Below are 23671 nucleotides of genomic sequence, written 5' to 3'. Positions count from 1 at the left end.
TGACCAAAAGACTCAGCCTGTGCATACTTTTCTGATATAAAGGAGTAGTCTATGTATCTGTATAGCATTCTTAGCTACAGAAAAAAGAAGAATGGAGACCAAGGGACACAGCTGAAATACAAAAGTGCATCATTGTCAACACGCACATACTTTAGCAATGTCATGTTATCTGAATTAATGTCTTTTGCATTGTGAAGTTTACTAGTAAACTTCGTAAACCAAAATACAAAATATAGTCACACAGAACTCCATTTTCACACTTACTCCTCGGTAGAGCTATTAAAGACAAACACTTGCGGCGAACACATTGCAGAGCCGTCAAAATGCCTACTAGTGTTGAAGACCTTGAAGGCGAGAATCTGTTCAAATGAATAAAGAACAAAAATGATCAAAAGAAACTCATAGCTGCCTAAGAGTTTTAAAAATTAGAACTGTAACACTCAGCAAGTGTGTCAAAACCACTTTTCATTTGCTCACTCAACTTCGAGACCCACAATAACTGAATGACACACATATTTATGCTGAGTATGTACAGCTGAACATAAATATGACAGCTACTTATGAAAAACTACAATGTAGACGGTTAGGACATTTACACTGTGTACTAATCTAGTGAGTCACAGAGTCACCCCGACACAGCTGACGCGTTTGGTCTACTAAGTTTCTTGACATACTCAGGGAAGAACTGTTTCACAGAAATTCAGAGTCCCAGCAAGCGGTCAGGCCCATCGTCCACTGGAGGCAAAGCTTCTGCTGAATGAAAAGTTGACTTCAGAGTTCTTGTACTTCCCCCAGGCACCAAAAGGCACCACTACCGCAGTACTGTTATCTTCACTACCATACTGTATTGCCTGTGAGGTTTGGCAGGAGGAAGAAGAAAACACGGGACATCAGAGTCTGTACAAAGAAAAGCCACCATTCCTCTGGAAGGCTATAATCTCGCGCAGAATAGCGACTAACCCAGTTACTTCGCATTCATTCAACATGTATCAAGGTCCACACAGTTTATTAGATCGTACACAGAATAACAGATGACCCCCCCCCAAAAAACAACCATATTAACTATATTCCACTGTAGCAATTTTGGCAACAGAAAGACCAGTGGACTAAGATCAAGATACGCTCTGGAAGAAGAAAATAAAGCATTCAGCACAGGGACTAAGACAAGGTAAAAAGTAATAACCTAAGGAAATGAAAGTGTATAAGATAGAACAACGATAAGGTTTATTATGTTCCCTACAAAATGGAAAAGTGGCATAAACTAAATTTCTACAGTAGGAGAACTGTAAATCAATTTTAAGAACTAATTCAAATAGCAAATGACAGGGCGTCTGGGTAACTCAGTCGGTTAAGGGACTGCCTTCAGCTCAGGTCATGATCCCAGGGTCCTGGGATCGAGTCCCACATCGGGCTCCCTGCTCAGCAGGGAGCTTGCTTCTCCCTCTGCCACTCCCCCTGCTTGTGCTCTCTGTCAATCTATCTGTCAAATAAATAAATAAAATCTTTGGGCGCCTGGGTGGCTCAGTTGGTTAAGCGACTGCCTTGGGCTCAGGTCATGATCCTGGAGTCCCGGGATCGAGTCCCACATCGGGCTCCCTGCTCGGCGGGGAGCCTGCTTCTCCCTCTAACCCTCCCCCCTCTCATGTACTCTCTCTCTCTCTCATTCTCACTCTCTCAAATAAATAAATAAATCTTAAAAAAAATAAAAAAACAAATACAAATAGCAAATGACACAGTCAGCATTTTAAGAAGTGCTTGGGATTATATTCAACAGCAAATGTATTTCAAAAGAACTAATAGTCTGAGGCCAAAACTGTGAGGGAAAGGGTTGATAAAAATATCTAATATAAAAAGCATCAAAATATTGGTACACCTGGGTGGCTCAGTAGGTTAAAGGTCTGCCTTCGGCTCAGGTCATGATCCCAGGGTCCTGAGATCGAGCCCCACATCGGGCTCCTTTGAAATATTTCTTTCTTTTTTTTTTTTAAGATTTTATTTATTTATTTGACAGAGAGAGAGACACAGCGAGAGAGGGAACACAGAGCCCTCCTATATATATATATATATGTGTTCCCTCTCTCGCTGTGTCTCCTATATATTTATTTGTCAGAGAGAGAGAGAGGGAACACAACCGGGGGAGCAGCACACAGATGCAGAGTCCCTACTGAATTTGCTCTGCTTCTGTGTGCTGCTCCCCCTGGTTGTGTTCCCTCTCTCTCTCTCTCTGACAAATAAATAAATAAAATCTTTTCAAAAAAATAAAAAGCATCAAAATATAAAAAAGTTTTACAAATTGAAAGACCAAAAAAGAAGTTCGCAATATCAAGGTACTAATATACTTAACATATAGGAAGTTGTTACAATAACCATGAAAAAGACAAATATGCCTATAAAAAAATGGGAAAACGCTATACAGACAAGAAATACAAGGGTCTAACGAACCTGTGCAAATGGTTAGTTCCACCAACAAAGAAAAAAGATGCAAATTTAAAACACTAAAATTTGATTTTTCTACCTATCAAACTGGCAAAAAACTATTATAAGCATTTGGAGAAACAAATTTTTAAACATGCTAGAGAGAAGTGTAAATTGGTATAGCATTTCTGGAGGGCAATTTGGCAAGCTTATTAAAATTTTAGAATAGGGCACCTGGGTGGCTCAGTCGGTTAAGTGTCTGCCTTCAGCTCAGGTCATGATCCCGGGGTCCTGGGATCGATTCCTGCATTGGGCTCCCTGCTCAACGCAGAGTCTGCTTCTCCCTCTACCCTTCCCGCCTGCTCATGATCTCTCTCTCTCTTCTTTCTAATACATAAATATTTTTTTAAAAAAGTTTTAGAATACAGTGTATCCTTTTACCTAGCAATTTTCTAAGAACTTTACCTGAGAAAATAATATATGAAGGAAATAGACATGCACAAGTAGATACAAGAACGTTTATATAGTGTTCTCCCTCCCTATAATATGGAAAAGTGAACATAAACTAAATTTGCTGATTAGGGGAACTAGTAAAAGAATTATGGTACACAAATACAGCAGAATACCATGCAGTCATTAAAATATCATTGCCTGTGTGAATGAGAACACATATATCTAAGACAGGGAGATGAAATGAGAAAAGAAGTGATCATCCACAGGATTGGGCCCATTTCTGTAATCTCATGAACCCACATAGTAACCAAGGGAATACTTCATGCTTGCCCATCTATTTTCAAACAAATAATGCTTTTTAAGTGAGGCCTTAAGTCTTAATTACAAATATTAGCACTTAAAAGTTTGGGCTAAATTTGCCTTCCCAGTTGCAAATGTAAAAATTGGGAAATGCAGAAGTAGCTGTTAAATTAAAGCATGACTCTAATGATCAGAGATGGCTATAACTTCAAAGAGCTATCTATTAGGTATCTTCAAATATATAGATAATATCTAATAGAATATTAAAGAGCACATGGAAATTTTACATTTTCTTTACTGGGTATTCCCCATTTTATCTCTGAGTGACATACTCATACATAACCTATCCATACATCTTTCTGAATTTCTGTTTGTTTTTTTCACATACCCTTTTTTTTTTTTAAGATTTTTATTTATTTATTTGACAGAGAGACAGACAGCGAGAGAGGGAACACAAGCAGGGGGAATGGGAGAAGGAGAAGCAGGCTTCCCACCGAGCAGGGAGCCCGATGCGGGGCCCGATCCCAGGACCCTGGGATCATGACCTGAGCCGAAGGCAGACGCTTAACGACTGAGCCACCCAGGTGCCCCTCACACACCCCTTCTTAAAAACCAGATGTGGACTATGCTATAGTGTTCCTATACCGGATATTTACTTGGAGCTGTCTAGTTTAATGGTCTAGTGGTTGAATCCGGGAGCTTGGCTGTCGGTTTGAAGCCCAGTTCTGCAACTTAAAAGTTTGTAATCTTGAATAAGTTACTTAACTTCTCAGCCTCTGTGCCTTGGTTTTCCTCATCTGTGGAAAGGGATAATACTAGCTGTAACCTCAGAAGGTTATTGTGATGATTACATGAGTTAAATATATGTGACTAGAAGAGTGTCTGGCACATAATAAGTGATAATACTATTAACTATTATTATAATTTCCTGTTGCTATTACTATCATATCAAGGTGTGTACAAATCCAAAAAATAAACATAGCACATTCCCTGGCACACAGGTTTTACTTAACTACTTGGGAGAATTGTAAACATTTTGTAAATTGGGAATATTATGGAGTCAAGTGTAAAATTCCTTGTAATACTAAAGGCTCAAGCACAGGATTTCAAAGAAATCTCAAGCCCGTAGTAGCCCCTCCGGGCTGTACCAAGACCGGCACCTGGGTGTTCTTCTCTCCACCCCTCCCACCCCACACCACCCAAATCAGGACTTTTCTAGCAGAAGCTCTGCTCTGTCACCTGCTCAATCACTGCATGGGCTGCTTCATTGGGATCATGGCACTGATTGACAAAGTCACAGATCTCTTGACTATTCACCATGAAGTTAATTCCATCTGTAGTGAGGACCAGGAAGCTGTCATCGGCATGATGTAGCTGCAATCAGAACCAAATACACAGACTCAGCCTCTGAATAGTTTTCAAAATTCAAAGATTTTATCGGTTTGCTGAGTGGTCGTCTGTGTTTAAAAGCTTAACGGTGAAAACGGAAGACCTAGATTTTGGGCAAAATTAGCAACATTTAGCATCAACCACCAAGGACAAACCCCACATGTCCTTAGTAACACCACAAAGGAAGAAGCTAGACAGCCAAATGATGAGAGGCAAGCACGCTGTAATGGTAGAGAGCACAGTCTCTGAAGCCAGGCTTCCTGGGTTTGAAATCTGCCTCTACATTTTGGCTAGGCAAACATAGGGGAGTTCACCTATGCTCTAGATTTGTTTTCTCTGTAAAATGGGGTGGTAGTAGCTATTCTGGACAGAGCCTGGCCCATAGGAAACCCTATGTAAGTATCTGTTAGACACAATGAATATAAGCGGGGTAGCTATAAGACTGGAAATCATTCAATGAGCAATCTCCTGCTGCCATCTTTGGGAGCCTCTATTACCTAGTACTAGGTCCAGCACTTGCAGAGAGGGAAGTGTCAGCTCACAACTGGGTGTGTGTTGAGGGAAGTGTAGTATAATTGGGGCACTGATTGGTAGCATGCAAAAGATGTCAGAGAAAGGGAGGAGGGCGATTATTTAGCTTGGTGCAAAAGGGAGGTAAAGGTCTGATTCCGAGTGGTGGTGACACTGGGTGACCAGGTGTCGGGGAGGAAGGGCACTAGAGCCATCTTACCGGTGAATTCCGGCAAGCAGGGTAAAGCAAAAACCAGGCACTTCATCCTACAGTAAGCCAGTATTTTATTTTATCTGAAAAGTTCATCTATCCTTCCATAAACTTTAAAAGTCATGTTAGCTTCAATTAAGGCTTCTAAGAAAGCCTGTAGCTGGAAACAATCCTGCTTTCATTCCTTGCATGTGTATCAGCTGTTGCAGATTGTTACCTTAACCCTCTTTGTTTCTGGTTCTGCTATCACACCACTGGTTTTAAGATCCAAATCTCCAAGACTCCTTGTCATTGCAAGTCTGCCATTCACGTGAGGCTGTCCCAAACTATTCCAAGCCACAAAACCACCACATTTCTTGATCCTGGTCCAAGAAAAAAAGACTATGACATGATACCCAGGAAATGAAGGCACGGTTAAACTTAAGATGAAATCAGTTTAAAATGCAAGGTTTCGGGGTGCCTGGGTGGCTCAGTCGGTTAAGCTTCTGCCTTCAGCTCAGGTCACGATCTCGGAGTCCTGGGATCGAGCCCCGAGTCGGGCTCCCTGTTTCTCCCTCTTCCTCTGCCCCTCCCCCCTTCCGAAGCACGCACTCTCTCTCTCTCTCTCTCACTCAAAAAAATAAATAAAATCTTTAAAAATAAATAAATAAAAATAAAATGCGAGGTTTCATTTATATCTTGAACTATATAAACAGCATCCTCATAGAATGATCAGTGGAGGTGGTACCTTTCTTTTTCATCTTTTCTTTCTGGAGTATGGTCAATGGTCAGCTTCATGGGTTTTCCTTTTCTACACAAAATAGCCCGGCTATCCCCAACACTGGCTACAACCAGTTCAATACCATCTCTCACGAGGGCTACTGTTGCAGTAGTCCCAGAGGTCAGAAGGGTTGCTGCAAACATTATGAAAAAGAGTATAAGTCAGTGACAAACGATTGGATATGGAATTTTTATTACAAAATAAAACACAGGCATGTTAAACTAATGCTGAAATGTACCATTCTAATCTAACTAGAGCTATGCAAATAAAATGCAAATGAACTATGTAAGTAAGAGCATGCAAAGAAAGAAGTATTTAATTCAGTAACAAGGCTCCATGCAAATAGAAAAAGTTGCTAACCTAATTTGGTAAAAAGTGCATCACTGTCTCCACATGGCCTCTATTCATATGAACTAGAGCTGACTTGAACTGATATTTATGACACCCTTGTGTGTATATCAGGTGTCAGTATTAAAAGTATTACATTTTAATTAGATTAGCTAAAATGGCAGGTTGACCTTCAGGTCTACTGAGCTCATTCAGGCAAGCTGACTCTTCTAAAATTTCTATGCACTCAGAAGGCTTTCTCTTCCATTTCTTCATTCCTATCCTATGACAGTATTATCAGTTAATAAGCTAAGCAAGAATGCCAAGGGCGTATCAGTTGCTCTTCAAGTGCTGTATTTTATATTCTTTCCTTCTACAATTGTTTTATTTTTACAAATGTTCACCCAAATTCTTTTCTATTTATCTTTGTCCTCCCCAGACATGAAACAAAGTTACAGTCATCGTTATATTAGGAAAATATGGGGGATGGAGAATGAAGTTCATTCTAGTTTCCCAAACGCTTAATGCAGTTCACATTTAATTTTCTCTGACCAATAACACAATTAAATGTCACTTGGCTTGAGGTTGCCACTGTTCCCTTCATCCAATCCAAACTGAATTTTTGCATCTTTCTTTCATTTACTCAAACCGCATCTATCCTAAGTTCTTTACTATTTGTTAAAAATTTTGAAGGTGCATTGAGCCTTGCCAAAAGTGAGAATACTATGAAATTAAGGGCTAAAAAGTAAAGCAAATTGGAAGAAACTGAAAAAGATAACTTATTTAAAGCAGGTATTGTCTTCAGTAACATGGTTCATTCTTTAAAGCATCTAAATAAAATATTCAGGTGATCATCCAAAGATGATTTCTTCTTTAAAGGTAGATTTAGGAAAAATGAGGTGCTACTGATTTGACTGATTGAGGCTCAATCTTTCCAATTTTTTTTCCCCAAAAAGACAATTTAAAAAATTTCATCAGTAATACATTTTGGATGGATATATATATACATAGATATAAAAATATATTTTCCAATTGGTATATTAAAATGCCTGCTTTAATCAGAAAAGTAAAATGGAGAAAACATTAATAAATCCTACTTAATCTTTTATATCCATGCTGAATCTAATTTATTGAGAAATAGCATTTATAGTTGCACTATCTCCCCATTAATCTTTTGATTTTGGAACTGTTGTGCAAGGTAGTATCTGAGCAATGCTAAAACACATTACATGTTTGTCATTGTATAACATAAATGTTTTAGCGTAAGAATCAGTGATGTTCATATTACAAAAGTCAACTTTTGAGTTGCCCAAAACATTATACGGTAGGACGTTCCCAGTTTAACCACTGTGACCTTTTCCAATGATAGGAAGCACCAGGCAAGAGAGTACAGGCATTCACTCAGACGCTACCTGCCCAGGGAACTTAGTATTCCTCTCCTTCGCTTAAATGGTCAACAGCAGCTTAATTAGCTTCATCAAAAGAGTTAAAAATTCATGAACTAACACTTCCAAGTTTTGCTGTTCAGGATTCTATTGTCATTCATGGCCACCTCTGCCACCCAGGAATTTAAAAGAGCTTGAGTTTTAACCAACCCAACTTCACAGTTCCAAAACCCCAGGATTTATGGGAATGTTTTCAAAACTAACTGTTGATTCTGGTTTGCTAAGCATCTAATAAATAAAGATTAAATAAGCATTTATTTCATTTAACATTTAACATGGAAGTAAAAATTCTCACTTTTTGCCCTAACAACATAAACTATAAAACTAAGACATCTTTCAATAAGGTCTTAACACTCACTGGACATTTCCTACTGCAAGTCATCTCAACTAATGGGACAAAGAGGATGTGGGAACCTTCCAGTAGTCCAGGCTAGGAACCGCTGGACTCCTTCACCTGGGACAAAATTAAGCAGATCTCTCTTTCCACTGAAGCCCAGCATATAGTGTCCACGGGCTCCAGGTCTAGAGCTGCTGACCGGGCACAGTTCTCTGCCACAAATAACACGCACAGAGGCAAATAGGAAATTCACCCAGGAATTGTGCTCAAACATTACAAACCTGCAACACAGGGGAGGGCAGAGAAAAGAGCTGCAAAATAAGGGGAAGGTTTTTATTTTGGTGAAAATTTCACTAGCAAATTACATAATATTCCGGGAGGTGTCGGATCAACGAATTCAAGACTCAGTTTGCCCAAATTGATGGTATTTTGTAGTTGAATCCATTTTTTCATCACAGAGTAAAACTTCGTAGTTTCAGAGCTTCCCACGGTTGGGAAAACTATATACAAATGCAGGCATACAAACATATATGCGGTATACCACCGACACACATCTATATACTCGTTCTCTCTCTTTCACATGCGCACACCACTCACACACACTTTAACAGTTAGTCCTGAGAAGTAAATCAGTACCTCTAGGAGCTGGAAAAAAGGCACTGTCAATTTGATTGGTACCAGTATCAGAATTGTCCCAATAACTAACGGGAAAATTCATGGGTACAGCAGTGAGTAATTTGTATCTGACAAGCAGTACGTAGTTAGAAAGGATGTGCACTACAGTATACCACCAAATTACTGGGATTCAAATATATATTAAGAAGGAATTAAAGCACCTCCTATACCAGATACAAGAAGTAACATATTTGTTAATGATGCTTAATGCATTTTTTTTAGTAGACTGATTAATTTAAATTAATTGTTTAAATATAGGCTAGTAAGTCTCTTGAGTTCTAGTGCATGTTTATAAGTTTATGGGATTCACAAAATGGGTATTTCTGCAGCTCTCTCCTTTCCCCAGTGTTGCAGGTCGTCATATCAAAAGAAAAATGATCAAGTTTCTGAATGGCAACATAAGAGTAAAAGCTGTACTTTTCAAGCTGTACTTTCCAAAGTGTAACCCCCCCACCCGCCCCAGTAGTTATTATTTACCATGTAAACAATAATATGTATAAACCAAAATGGTTTTCAATATTTATTAAACACAGGTGTTCCAGACACGTAGGACTCATGAACACCAAAATCCAAGTAATGAGCTGAAGCAGTAACAGCACAATAAGTATCTCTTCAATGTCGTCCCTATTGTTCTTTTCTTTTGGCTGCGCCCAATATAAGAAGACTCAAAAACGCTGCCTTTCTAACACTGGTGATTTCGTAGAGATCAGGTAATGTGAAGTACATGGACGTTTCCGATGGAACTCACAATGTTGCCACCAACATCTCACGCCCTGAACATCAGAGCGAGTCTTCTCTTTTTGATCCATCTGTCTCTTGGGGAGCTTTGCTGCTTTCAAGCCTTAAGCAATCTAGAAACACTTGGAAGAGTTTATAGAATGTAAAGGACAGTAATCTCAGTTTTCTACCACCCCGTTTGTTTTAAGTGAGGTTTGTTCATAAACAGGAGAGTAATGGGATATCATTTGAATTTGCTGGCTGGTTTCATTAACTGTAAAAATACACAACTGGCATGAATTGAATACAAAAAAATATTTAAAGAGGATGATAAAATTAGCTTCATAAATAAGGGTAATTTCAAAATGTGTCAACAACAAATCAATAAAAATAGCCAACAATTTCGTAAGGGCAAGGTTCTTGCTGTTTTTGGTAAGTGGCATTCTGATTTTCTTCTCCTCAAACCATCCCATTTTAAACTGAAATAGTAACTATTTTAAATGCTAACATGATAATTTGAAGCACTTTATGCAGATGTGACAGTTTTGGACTAAATTCTTGAAGAGGAAAATGTTTTATGTTCACTTTATTTTTTTCACTTTCTCCCAAGAAAGCTAATATAGTATAATTGAGGGGTACTCTTCCCATTTATACCCCAAATTCTACCATTACTGATTCATTCCTATGGTTTAACCAATCTCTTTTCAGCCTTCCCCTACTTAAAATTCAAATCCACACAGGAGTGATAACTCATTAAAACACACACATTATGGTAATAATTTGGTTAAATTGGCTCTAGGATAATCAAAGAATAAATTGCAATAACTTTGGTGAGAAAGAACATGCATGGAGACCAGGTTAGTCCAAATAATTATTGAGTGCCTTCCAGAGTCTATACAGGGTGCTGAGTGCTGGAGATTCAAAATGAATAAGCATGGTGACTACCTTTAAGCTCCTCACTGAAAGGGTTCAAGGAGGGAAAATGGGACTGATGCTGATAGAAAAGGTTAAAAAAAAAAAAAAACAAAAAAACCGAAAAAGGGAAAAACTGATATATTGAAAAATTTTTTTTAACTGGCCTGGGTCCTACCTATAGCTATACCAAAAATAATATTATCCATTCTTATAATACTGATACAGCTTCAGTTCTTACTAAAAACCAAAAAAAAAAAAAAAGTTTTTAATTTAAATAATAACTTTGAAATCTGAAACATGTTTTTTTAATCCACAAATTGAAAAGTTAAACAACTTACAGCATCTATCTTCAGTGGCTTTAATATATTTGATAAAATAGGCCCCAAATATCAAAAGGCAATTTTTAGCAATGTTGAAAGCCTCGGCAACTTACTAAGAATAAATTTTTAAGTTATTCCCAAAATACTTATTTAAAAACACACACACAGACCAAGTAATCTATAAGAATACATACAAAATAAGAGTTAAGAACAACAATGCCCTTTCTTTTCGTAGCACACTAGGTATTGTTCTGCTGTGCTCCATTATACTTGTAAACAAATGGCCATTAAATGGAAAGTAAATTTTAGAATAGCATATGAAAGTTCTAAGATCATTAGCTCAAGGTGTATGACAGACGAACTAAGTTAAATACAACTTGAATTTATTATTAGAAATTAATTATATTTTTATGATTACTTTCTTTGTACAATGGTCTCTGAGCAAGGCACCTTTAGAAAGTTTCTTTTAAGGTAGGCCAGTTAAACAAATTTTTTCCCTAAGTTCAAAATTCCCTTGAATTATAATTTATTATTTAATAAAATGAAAGGGGCCCTCTCATATTTTAGGCCGAATCTCAGTTTTCAGCATTTTCATCGATTAGATCCTTTACCAAAGGGCTGACTGCACCCATGAAGGGTTAATGTTTTGACTGTTGGCCTGCACATTCCCCATGATAAACTTGAGGGTTTTCTTCTGACAGGTAGAGGCCAGTAGGTTCTACCTGTTTACAGGACAGCTGGGGAACACCACCGGCATTAGAGCTAATAAACACCATGGTGTGAGATACAGCCAACCTGGTTATGGATGAAACCAGAGCATGCCAATATTCACAGTCATAAAAATAAAACTACAAGAAGGTGTTTGACTGTTCTCTTCTACCTCCTATATTTTACCCATTAGGAACAAGAGCTCAATCTTATACTACAATCTACCTTCTCTCAACCTCTATTTTCAAAGGTGAGGAGCCAGCTGGAAGGAAAAAAGTCCAAAGGAATGAAGGAGAAGAGAAAATGGGCCAAATGATCTACAACAAGAAAACAAATCCCTGGGGCGCCTGGGTGACTCAGTTGGTTGAGCGACTGTCTTCAGCTCAGGTCATGGTCCCGGGGTCCTGGGATCGAGTCCCGCATCGGGCTCCCTGCTCTGCGGGGAGCCTGCTTCTCCCTCTCCCACTCCCCCTGCTTGTGTTCCCTCTCTCGCTGTGTCTCTCTCTGTCAAATAAATAAATAAAATCTTTAAAAAAAAAAAGAAAACAAATCCCTGAACAAAGAGAGTGGACTCTAATGCTTTTCCAAAAAGTATGATGACAGTAAGGTTCTAAAAAAAGGGCAGGAAAAATCTTGTAAGATGGCGAATAGAGCCATCCTAATCATCTTCTAGAATCCTCCTCATTAAACATGCCCGTGAGGGAGGCCACTGTGGTGCCAGGAAAATCCCAGCCCTCACTCTGCAACTGGGCCTTATAGGTGAATTGAGAATTTCTATCCCTATGCTCTCAACTGCAAATTGTGAAATGTTATTTCTGTGGTGCTTTGACTTCCTTTAAATAAAAGGATGAACCAAACACAGATTAATATTGCATGATTCACTTTCAAATCAGTTATGAGGTCTGTATGCATACATTAAATGGTCACTGCAGAAATGTTGAGGATTACCTTTAGGAACAAAAGATTTGGGGGTCAGCTAACTAGAAAACACCAGCTATGTTTTTCTGAATGCTTTTGATAAATTCAGTGAAAATCAGAAACATTTTACTTTCAAAATTTAAGGACATACAATACGTAAATCTTAAAATTCAGCTGACATGTCCTTGTGTTTAACAAATAAAAACAAAAACAAAGTCTTTTAGAAGTGGGAGAAAACATATCTTCCTTCTGAAGATTAAACAGAGTAGTGCATATTACCCATTGTCTTTTCTTATTGAGGACCAGTTAGCAATTTTCTTTTTGTCTGGACAATTACTATGTGGCTAAATGAGATTACCCTATAGTCTATCTCAGTACGTACTCATCAGGTTCATCTAAAAAACCAAAACAGTAAACCCTCCCATACTATGGACCTGCTGTCCATATAAAGAGCAAATTTAAAAAATTTTTAATCTTTTTAAAATTTAAATTCAATATCAGAACCATTTTAGAGCTTCAATTTTTGAAAAATTGTCCAATATATTTCATTTAAAAATGAGGTACTAACACTACATTGATTCCAAACAGCATTTAAAGTTATTTCTTATATAAAACCACTTTCAATATAAGCATCCTCACAAATAAACTTACATTCCCACCCCTAAAGGGCTTAAATTGTTTCCTTTCATTAGACATGCCCCAAGACCCTAAGGAATGTGATTGTTTTACTTACCATCAGCAGACAGGTGGGCATGCCTTGCAAAGGCTTTATCTAGTTCTAGAAAAGCCAAGGTCAACACAGTTTCCAAGTTCTTCTCCTTAGGAAGCAAATCCCTTTGTGGAGAGGAAAAAAGAGTCCCAAACAATCATTTTATAATAGGTTTCTCTTCTTCACCTAGGTCCCTCTGGCTAGCTGTTACTCCATACAATGGACCGCCATGGTTTGCCTTCAGATGCTTAAAATCCACAGATTAACAACTCAAATTAGGAAATAACTAAACCCGGAGATAAGCCTTTAAGAACAATAAAATAAAAGTCCAAGTCTCCGTCCTTAAAGATTAATAGTCTATCCACAACCCTGAGAGGTCAAAATTCCTTCAAATAAATGTACGCCTCTGAGTTCAAAACATGAATAAATCCACCGATGAACAGCATGAATAACTACAGGAAGACAAGAAATAGTCATATGTTCTCCCCCTCTTTTAATTCAAGTCATATGATCCCCAAAATACATTAGTAATTACTGCAGTAAATAAACTTTTTAAAGAGCTCCAAAACACCCTCACTAAATGCATTCTCCCCATCCTACTGTCAATCATCTAAAGCCATTCATACCCCTTGAAAGAATTACCATTTACTGAAGTACTATATGCCCTGCACTGGTAGGAGTAAATGCTTTTCCTAATACGTGAGATCCTGTACTATATAGCTTGATACGATCACAAATCAAAGTGCTGTTGATCCTGGTCAATGCTTTCACCAGGTGAGTTGTCAAAACATACACTGCGGAATGGTGGTAACCACCAGTAATAAAGGGCATGCTTAAGCCACTGCTTGTTCGTAAAACAGTATGGAACCACTCAAATTTAAGTAGGTTAACAGTGAACATCATCTCGGCCAAAAGGTTAAAGTTTAAACATGAAGTATAAGGTAAACTGCAAAGTCAAGAGCGAAAAGTCATTGTACATACATGATGCATTTCTCCATGTGAGTGTGGCAGAAATCAGCAGCTGCAGGTCCGCCGTGCCCGTCGTACACGGCAAAGTACAGGACCTCGTCCGTTAGCTGAGCGCTGTCAAATCGGTCTTCATTCTCTTTCCGTTTGCCAATATGCGAGGCGCAGCCTACGTTTTCCAGGCTGATTTTGGGAATTGGCTTGCCGTACTTAATGCTGGGCGGCAGCAGAATGGGCTCATCGATGCGGTTATCCCAGATCCCAAAATTATCCCAAGTGGCCGGACGCCCACTACCATCCGGGTCAAACCGAGAACACCTAGGCTCTGAGGTGGAGCTGTGGCAGGTAGGCGTCAGCCGTTTGTCGTCCTGCAGTAGGCGGGAGCTTAGCAGCACTCTCCTTCTCACGTGGTTCCCACCACTTCTAACCAAAGTAATTAAGGCAGCTGTGGACATAATCAACTCCAAAGGACTCAGGAATGAGGGAAAGGTCAATAGAACAATAATGGAATGTCTTCAAGAAAAATGATGTGACTGGGGAGAGAGAGAGAGAGATTCCATCAGTATTTCCACATATAACTGATGTATCATTAGATATTACCAAAATGTAAGGCCATAAAGAATGTGGCATCTGGGGCGCCTGGGTGGCTCAGTTGGTTAAGCGACTGCCTTCAGCTCGGGTCATGATCCTGGAGTCCCGGGATCGAGTCCCGCATCGGGCTCCCTGCTCGGCGGGGAGTCTGCTTCTCCCTCTGACCCTCCTCCCTCTCATGCTCTCTGTCTCTCATTCTCTCTGTCTCAAATAAATAAATAAAATCTTTAAAAAAAAAAAAAAAAAGAATGTGGCATCTAACAGCCTACTTCTAAGAATAGTGGATCAAAACCAAAATTGATTTACTTTTCCCTTTCACAGTGTTTAAATTCTATAAAAATGTGACAATGTGTATATATCATATAGAACAAGTGTTTCTCAAACTTTAACCTACAGTCACCCGGGGAACTTGTTAAAAGGCAGATTCATTCTGATTCAGTCTGCCTGGGGTGGAGCCTGAGATTCTGCATTTCGAGCCAGCTCCCTGGTGACAGCAAACTGCTGATCCAGCAGGCCCATACTTTGCATAGCAAGAATATAAAATATGGGTGTAAATAAATATTCTTCCCTTCATTAACTCCATTGCTCCAAAGAAAGGGTAGGGGCAAATGTTGACAGTATCAAAGTCTCTTAAGGGAGAAAGAAATAAGAAAAGTAATTGGTTAATAGGACAGTTCTGTACTCAGAGTGCCCAAGTTTTAGCAAAGACACAATCTACGATCTAAATTCTGTTTTCTTTTAAGATTTGTCAACTTACTAAACTTCACATATTTCATTACTATGGTTAATGTAGAATGGTTCAGGCAAACACTCCCACAGGCATAAGGATGAGCCAGTTCCGATGTGTGTGATCACTGGATTAGGGGGTACCACCTTTGTGACTTATGAGCAACTGATCTATGCATTTACATTAACAGCTGCTGGTCTCCAATCTACCCAGCCCAGCAGCCCAGCCCTTGCGTGCCCTGCAGACTAGGAGCTAGCTCCCGAGCCCAGACCACATTTCTTTGAAACTATTACTCTGCCCCCCCCCCATTTCTGGACTCTGCCCCAAAGCTGAATCCTCCCCTGGGTATTGTCAAGGGGAATTCTTACACCCCTGCAGGAAGGGCTGTGTTTCTGGCAGTTTTCCATATAAATAAGGTTCTAAGCAAAAATTCAACTCCACGGTACTTTGTTCTGTTACTTTATGTATTAAAAACCAACTGGAAAAGATAGCATAATGTCAAGATTTGATAATGCTGGTGGAGGGTATACAGGTATTATATTACTCTCAATTGCATGTTTGAATTATTTCACAATACAAAGTGGACTTGAAAAAATACCTCAGCAAAAGCCACATACACACACACACAAAGCCCAACTTGAGTGAACCCGTAAGTAAATGCATTGCAGATTTCAAATAATCATTTTCAAATAAATTTTTAGAAATCAGTCTAGTTCTGTGTAAGAGCAGTAAATAAAACAGTAGAAAGAAAAGATGAAATTCCAAAGAACTCCCTTAGGTATCTATGCAATGAAAAACATATGCGCCCTGCCTTCATAGAATTTAGTATAAAGAAGGCCTTCCAAAGAATTAATGTATCATGAAAGACTTAGGAGGCCATTCTTTCTGGGCCTTTTAGCTAATATCATGTACAAAAGATTGAAACTCACTTCTATGACAATATTAGGGGTGGAGGAGACATAGTATCTCTGGTTATCAAGTATGAAAGAGAAGCAACACATTAAATTACCAAAAAAGGTGTTTATTCCTTTGTTGCTGTTTGAAGGTGATATTTTCATTCAGCGACAGTAACTATGTTAAATAAAGGTAAGGACTTGTGAAGAAATTTCAAACTATAATACAATCTACACTAGGGAGCTAAGTACTGATTACTGATGGAGATAATTTACAGAGCAACTTTAGACCATAAAGAAAAAAATAAAACTTTCAAGATACATTTATTAGAAACCATTACTATTTGAAGAGTGCACCAGAAGTTAGTGAAGTATGATTCTTTCTTCTTTTAAACCTAGCTATCACTAACAATACAACATTTTTTTAGTTTCAGGTGCACAATATAATGAGTCTGTTTTTGTATAAGCAAAGTACTATTCTTTTGGCTTCAATCTGAAATCATGAAGGCTATATTCAGCCTTGGGCCATTTTGCAGTCGTTCACCTACTTTAAGAGTTCTAGAATTAGAAGCAAATAAATATTGAGTAAATTTTTTGCAGCTCTTTTAGGGCACTCTTCTCTTTCTTCTCTCTCTCTCTCTCCTCCAAAAAAAAACCCAACCAAATAAACAAACAAACAAAAAAACCCAGAGCTGCATTTTATTATTATTTTTTTAATTAACATATAATATATTATTTGTTTCAGGGGTACAGGTCTGTGATTCGTCAGTCTTACACAATTCACAGCGTCAGAGCTGCATTTTTAGCAGGAAACAAATATCCATTGGAAACATTATTTAAGAATGAAATAAAATGGGGCATCTGGATGGCTCAGTCAGGTGAGCACTGGACTCTCGGTTTCGGCTCCTGTCCTGCTCTCGTGGGTTGTGGGCTCCAGCCCCACCGTTGGGCTCTGTGCTCAGCGCAGCGTCTACTGGAGATTCTTTCCCCCTGCCCCTTCCTCCTCACACTCCAGCTCGCTCTCTCTCTCCCTGAAATAAATAAATAAATCTTACAAAAAAAAAAAAAAGAATGAAATAAAATGCAAGTTGGACAGTTTCTTTAAAAGCCTTGCTGGACTAAAATCAATCACCAACCTGGCCTCCTTCCTCATTTATTATCTGCACAATCACCTCAGAAAGTAAGCAGAGTAGTCATAGGAAAACATTTACTTTAGGGAATACTTTTGGCCTAGATGAAATGTGAGCCAGATATATAGCTAGTTTACAAAACTAGATCAGCACCACTTACGCAAGCAGGTGACTTCGTGTATTTCCAATGCAATATAACTAAATCATATTAATCTCCACATTCTCTGGGGAAACAATTCAAAGAGGACCTGTGTTCCCAAGCTCAATAACTACTTTGAATTAAACCTGCACATCAAGAAAAGTTTCCTCCAGAGATTGAAATTAGGAATCTAGTCATCACCTGCCCCCAGTTCTCCGAAACACCCATAGAAATGACTACACACTGACTAGCAGACAAGAAAGTATAATTTATGATGTGGGAAAAAAACCCAAAGCCTGTGGGAAAAAAAACAACAACACATCAGTGTTCTTCGTAACAAAAAGAGTGGAGAACAAACTGACAAACACGTAGGAGATATTTTTATTATTTGTCAGTTCAGCAATTATAAATTGGCATGTTTATCATTCGGGAAAAAAAAAAGTTATTCAGGAATCCTTTATGTCACTATCTCAGTCAGAAATCAAGGCTAGCTTTTTTTTTTTTAAGATTTTATTTATTTATTTGACAGAGAGAGACACAGCAAGAGAGAGAACACAAGCAGGGGGAGTGGGAGAGGGAGAAGCAGGCTTCCCGCCGAGCAGGGAGCCCGATGCGGGGCTCGATCCCAGGACCCTGGGATCATGACCTGAGCCAAAGGCAGACACTTTTTAAAGACTGAGCCACCCAGGCACCCTAAGGCTAGCTTATTTTTATAAACCATTTTAACATTTATATTCAAGCTTTGAAAGTAAAAGTCATCCAAAAGAGTCAAAGGGCAGAAGTAATTCTGCTTGAAAGCCGTTTGAAGGGGCGCCTGGGTGGCTCAGTTCGTTAAGCGACTGCCTTCGGCTCAGGTCACAATCCTGGAGTCCCGGGATCGAGTCCCGCATCGGGCTCCCTGCTCAGCGGGGAGTCTGCTTCTCCCTCTGACCTTCCTCCTTCTCATGCTCTCTGTCTCTCATTCTCTCTCTCTCAAATAAATAAATAAAATCTTTAAAAAAAAAAAAAAGCCGTTTGAAGACACAAAAATGTCAGAGCAAGAGTTAAATCAACTAAGAGCACAAGAACACACTACCCACACATCATATTCAACTAGCAAAAATAAAATGCAAAAACTATGCTAAGCAAGAAAATAAAGATAAAGAACTTGGGTAAAATCCTAGTGACAGGTTATTTATATCAGCAACCTAAACTATATCGATAGTCATATACCAAAAGGAAAAAGAAAATGGAAAATCTTCCTTCTAGACCAAACTTTTCCAAATCCCTTTTTATTTCCCAATCATAATAAAAATGCAGGACCCACAAATTTACTTTAATCACATGAATTTTTAAAAATGTGTGAGTATGCACACATATATATACACACACAGAAACCCTATATATTCTACATACTGTCAATAAATAAATGCCTGAAAATATCTTTCTTTTTCATCATTTTCACATTGATTTGTGACCAGGCCTTCTCCATCTTCTTCCTTAATGTTTTAACAGTTTAATATGATACTTGAAAGTCCTGACACAGAACTCTTGACCAGCGAAAAATGTTGGCACCTGGTTTAACAATTCTGACTAGCAGGAGGGATTCTCAGCAAAGAGAGTTAAATTGGAAGTAAGCTCGGAGACCACAAGAGTAAGCACAGATTCTGCGTGAGGGCACTGCTGAAAACCCACATCCTGAGAGTAGGAAATCTCAGGTGAAATGCATCAGGAAGGGAAAAAAATGCATTTGGTTTGTAGTGAACTTTTGAAGTACATACTTGATTTAAAAATAAAAGGTGGTGAAGAAAAGCCACAATTTACAGCTACAAGATTGCTATGCCAATTTTGCATCTTCATATCACTCCCATTTTATAATCCCTCAATGGTTTAAATATCTCAGAGCTGTCCAAATTTATTTTTGGATAAGAGAGTCACTCACTGTCTCTGTCAGGAGGATACACTTGGGATTTGAGTTGAACTGTTGACTGCTGAAAGGTCAAAAGGGCAATTTATTGTTGTAATTTTAAGTGCATGCCAAAATCATTCAGGCGTTCTACGGTTCACTGCTACAGAAACTTCTTAGATTGATCTCTCCAGCAAAAATATTTAAGAAAATATTCATATTTGCCCATTATAAAGCAGCACTCAGGTATCTTCACATCAGTAACTTCCGCAAAGAAAACAACAGATAATTTTAATATTCTCAAAGCAAATATTTCTTTATCAACTTTTTTAAAGACAACCAATGCATCCTAATAAATTCAAATGGTATGGAAACCTCCCAAAAGTATTTCAGGAAATGTGGACTCCAATATCTTATCAGTACTCTGCTGGGAGGAAGGGAAACAAATTTTAATAGTCTACATGAGGGAAAGAACAACAATAAAAACCCCAAATGATTCCCCTTGGGTTTGATGTGAACATGTTTAGATGTGTGAATAGAGGAATGAAAGTCCTGAAAAGTATTCATTGTTCTATTTCCATAGATATCTTTTAAAACATCTTCAGTAATGTGGATACAACTCACAGACCACATTCCAAACCTGCACCTTTTTACTTCCTTAAGGGTTTTCCTTGACATTCTATACTACATCAACAGCACATCTCCCCTCTTCTTTCCTCTTCTCTAAGATTCTAGTCAAGGGAGGTGCCTGTGTCGGTCATCAATAGAAAGTGACTCTGGTAGCAAGAAAAAAATCATTAGCAAGAACTCACTACTCAAAAATATAACTATTTTATTACCCAGTGGTGCACCTGTTCTCTTCCTCTAATACCACGACATCACTACTCTTCTTCAAGACCATTATAATCCGTCACTTGTCACTCATTCTGAAACCGGCGACAATCTCATTCTTGAGGATGGTGGAGGATGGGTGCAAAGGTCTTAAGAGGCTCAGAAAGCTCAGAAAGGCCAGTGGAGCTTTAGGGACTCCAAATTCCCCGGCTATTTCCACCCGGACTCTCGTCTTTGTCGCCTCCTGTGAAATCTCTCATCTACACGAAGCGGTTGCTAAAAAAAAAACCATCACCAGCCACAAGGCCTCTCTTGGCAAAGCAAAACCCACACCCTCAGATGGACACCAACCAGGGCTCTGCATCCTGCTCTATTCCGGTCCCCTGAAACGCTCGCCCTCGGACAGTTCAGGATCCCGGGCTCGCTCGCTGGCTGTGACAGATGAGTAGCCAGTGTGATACACTGCAGGAAGCACACCCTCCCGCCCGCGCAGCGCTGCAGATGGCTGGGCTCCCTCCAGCACCTTCCGCCGCCCGGTCTCCGCCTCCCAACCACCCTCTCCCCGCATAGATCTCGGGTGTCGCCACATCTCCCTCACCCCGGTTGCATCTGCAGGGGCGACGCGACGCTGACCCCTGCAGCATCCTCCAGTCCGGGGTGCGAGCAGGGCGACCCGGATCCTCCCTACGGAGAAACACGAACGAGCGGCCCCCGCCCTTTCCACCATCCAGTCCATGGTCCCTCCTGACTTTCAACCCCGGCCCACTCCACTCGCAATGGTGACGCCCCCGCCTGCAGTCAAGTTCAAGGCCGAGTGCGGGGGGTCTCGGCGGGAAACGCCCACTGCCTGCAAGGCAGCCGGGGTGGGCCCCGACAGGACATGCTACTTATGACCTCCAAAGAGAAGAAAGCGGCGCACAGAGAACCCAGACGCTGACTGTGGGGCTGGGGGATTTAAACCTACATTTCCCCTTCCCTCCCTAACTCTCCGTTTAATCTCCATTCCGCAGACCCTGAGCGCGGGCATGCGACCCCGCCTATAAATAATATCATAAACTGTTAGAAATAAATGAAGTGCACGCTCTAGGCTCTTACCTCGCGATGGTTACGTCCCTGGAAATTTTCTAATTAATTAACGGAGGGCGGGGAAGGGACTTTCCTGCTGGGTAAATAAGATTGCTTTCCCCGATATTTCTGGTTTCTGGAGCGAGAAGCTAGCACAGCCACTGGCTCTTCTGCTGGAAAATCTCGAGAATTTTTCGCCCGCAGTGAGCCAGATGGAGAGGGAAGTCTGTTCCGGCTGACTGACGGCAGCTCTGGCCAATCCGCGCTCGGAGAGGCGGGCGCCGGCCGCCCAGGCCCCCGGTCTCAGCCAATCATAGAGTCCAACAGGAACGAGCCTCCCCGCAACTGCAATTTGGTTTGGTTGACTTTTAGCAGCTCGCGGTAGAGGGACGTCGACCCGAGCCAGTAGCGGCTCGAGGTGACATCCCACCCCGCCCCCCCCCCCCCCACACGAAGGCCTTGACGCTAGGGCCAATGAAGGGGCGCCTGGGAGGTGGGTGGGATCGGGAGATTGGGTAAATCGCCAGCCTGTAGAGGAGGGGTGTGTGTCCGTTGTGGCTAGGGGGCAGTCGTTGTGACAACTAGGAAACCGAGAACGAATGCCAACACTTTGCCTGGGCAGAAGGGCTTGAAAGGCATCTGGTTTCACTGCTATTCTTTGGAAAACTCACAGTGCAATGTTCTTCGTGACTGAACAGGCATCTTGTGGTCCCTTGGGAATGTCGATTCATTTGTTCGACAAGTATTTCTATGTTTATGGAGGACCTTTCGTATGCCAGACACTGTGCTAGGCATTGGCACTGCAATCCTGACACAAATACACGTGATTTCTGCCTTCACGGAACTTACAGTCTTATGAGGAAAAGGGAGCAAGCAAGTGAACAAATGAAACAAGAATCACGTCAAGGACGGAAATAGACAAAGTGTGGATATAGTGAATAATAGGGGGTTGACATTAGATAGGGACGGTTGTTATAAGAGAACTTTATAAGATGCCATTTAATCGGAGACTTGAAGAGTGAGAAGGAAATCAGTCAGTCAGCCAAGGAACCTGAAAAGCGATGATTGTTCTGGGCAGAGAGTGGACAAAGGTCCTGAGGTGCAACAAATTGACATTTTGGAAGAACAGAAAGAAGACCAGTATGACTCTAGCACAGAGAGCGGGGGAGAGCAGCATGACATGAGATGCGTGAGGTAGACTGAGGCCAAACCATATACACAAGTCTTGGAGTTTGCTTTACGTTTTAAATGTAATGGGACTCTATTGAGGCATTTTAAGCAAGAAATAAAAGGATCTAGTTTAGACTTTACATCACTTTGGTTAATGCGTAGAGAACCAGTAGAATAGACTATTGGGAAACTGGTGAGGAGACCATCTCAGATTAAATTCAGGGTGGGAGATGACCTGGTTTAAGCTATGGTGGTATCCCTGAAGGAAGGGAAAAGCAGAGAGACTGGAGATTTTAAAGGGAAATTATTAGCCTGTTTTGACATATCAGGTATCCTGCTCCTGGGACAACTGTTCTGAATCCAGTTCATTGACTACTCGATTTAGAGACTGCTTCTCACATTGATGACCCACAAATTCTGGTAATGACATGGAGGATTATTATGCTGGGTTGAGATTCAATTTTCATGGGCTTCCTAGAATTTTCTTTCCTTAACTTTTTATTGAAGCATAATATATATGCAGAAAAGTACACACATTCTAAGCTGCATATACACCTCAATGACTTTTCACATTCCGAACACAACTTTGTATCCAACACAGATCAAGAAACAGAACATTATTAACACCCAGGAACATCATGCCTTCCAGTCATTGCCTATCCTGACTGTCAACAATGCAGACTTAATTTTGCCTGTCTTTGTACTTGACATATATAAAATCATAAAATATGCATTCTTTTGTGTTTGGCTTCTTTACTCAACTTTATACTTACGAGATTCTTCCATATTGTTGCATGTAGTTGTAGATCATTCATTTTATTCCATTCTGTGACTATACCACAATTTATGAATTCATTCTTTTGAAAGACATTAGAGTAGTTTCCAGTTTTGAGCTATGACCCATAGTGCTACTATGTACATTCTAGTACATGTCTTGGCCTTTTATGTTGATGGAGCATTTTGGTGGCTGGGGTTTAAATACAATTAAGTTACTTTGTTTAAAAAAAAGATTTTATTGGGGCGCCTGGGTGGCTCAGTTGGTTAAGCGACTGCCTTCGGCTCAGGTCATGATCCTGGAGTCCCGGGATCGAGTCCCACATCGGGCTCCCTGCTCAGCAGGGAGTCTGCTTCTCCCTCTCCCGCTCCCCCCTCTTGTGCTCTCTCT

At 40.1% G+C, this 23671-nt stretch overlaps 1 protein-coding gene across 1 annotated transcript; it reads right to left on the bottom strand.

Moving 5' to 3' along the window:
- Positions 1–351: 351 nt before the first annotated feature.
- PPM1K (protein phosphatase, Mg2+/Mn2+ dependent 1K) lies at positions 352–20776 on the bottom strand. Its single transcript, XM_021702335.1, has 7 exons — positions 20623–20776; positions 14091–14608; positions 13134–13234; positions 6006–6171; positions 5496–5640; positions 4408–4542; positions 352–851 (listed from the first exon to the last, which is right to left on the bottom strand). Exons 2-7 carry the CDS (start codon positions 14528–14530, stop codon positions 720–722), a joined length of 1119 nt encoding a protein of 372 aa, XP_021558010.1. The 5' UTR covers positions 14531–14608; positions 20623–20776; the 3' UTR covers positions 352–719.
- Positions 20777–23671: the final 2895 nt, after the last annotated feature.

This window comes from Neomonachus schauinslandi, chromosome 2 (genome assembly GCF_002201575.2).
Source record: "Neomonachus schauinslandi chromosome 2, ASM220157v2, whole genome shotgun sequence".
Classification (NCBI taxonomy): domain Eukaryota; kingdom Metazoa; phylum Chordata; class Mammalia; order Carnivora; family Phocidae; genus Neomonachus; species Neomonachus schauinslandi.
The sequence above is the reverse complement of the archived record's forward strand: the minus strand, read 5'-3'. Positions and strand labels throughout refer to the sequence as shown.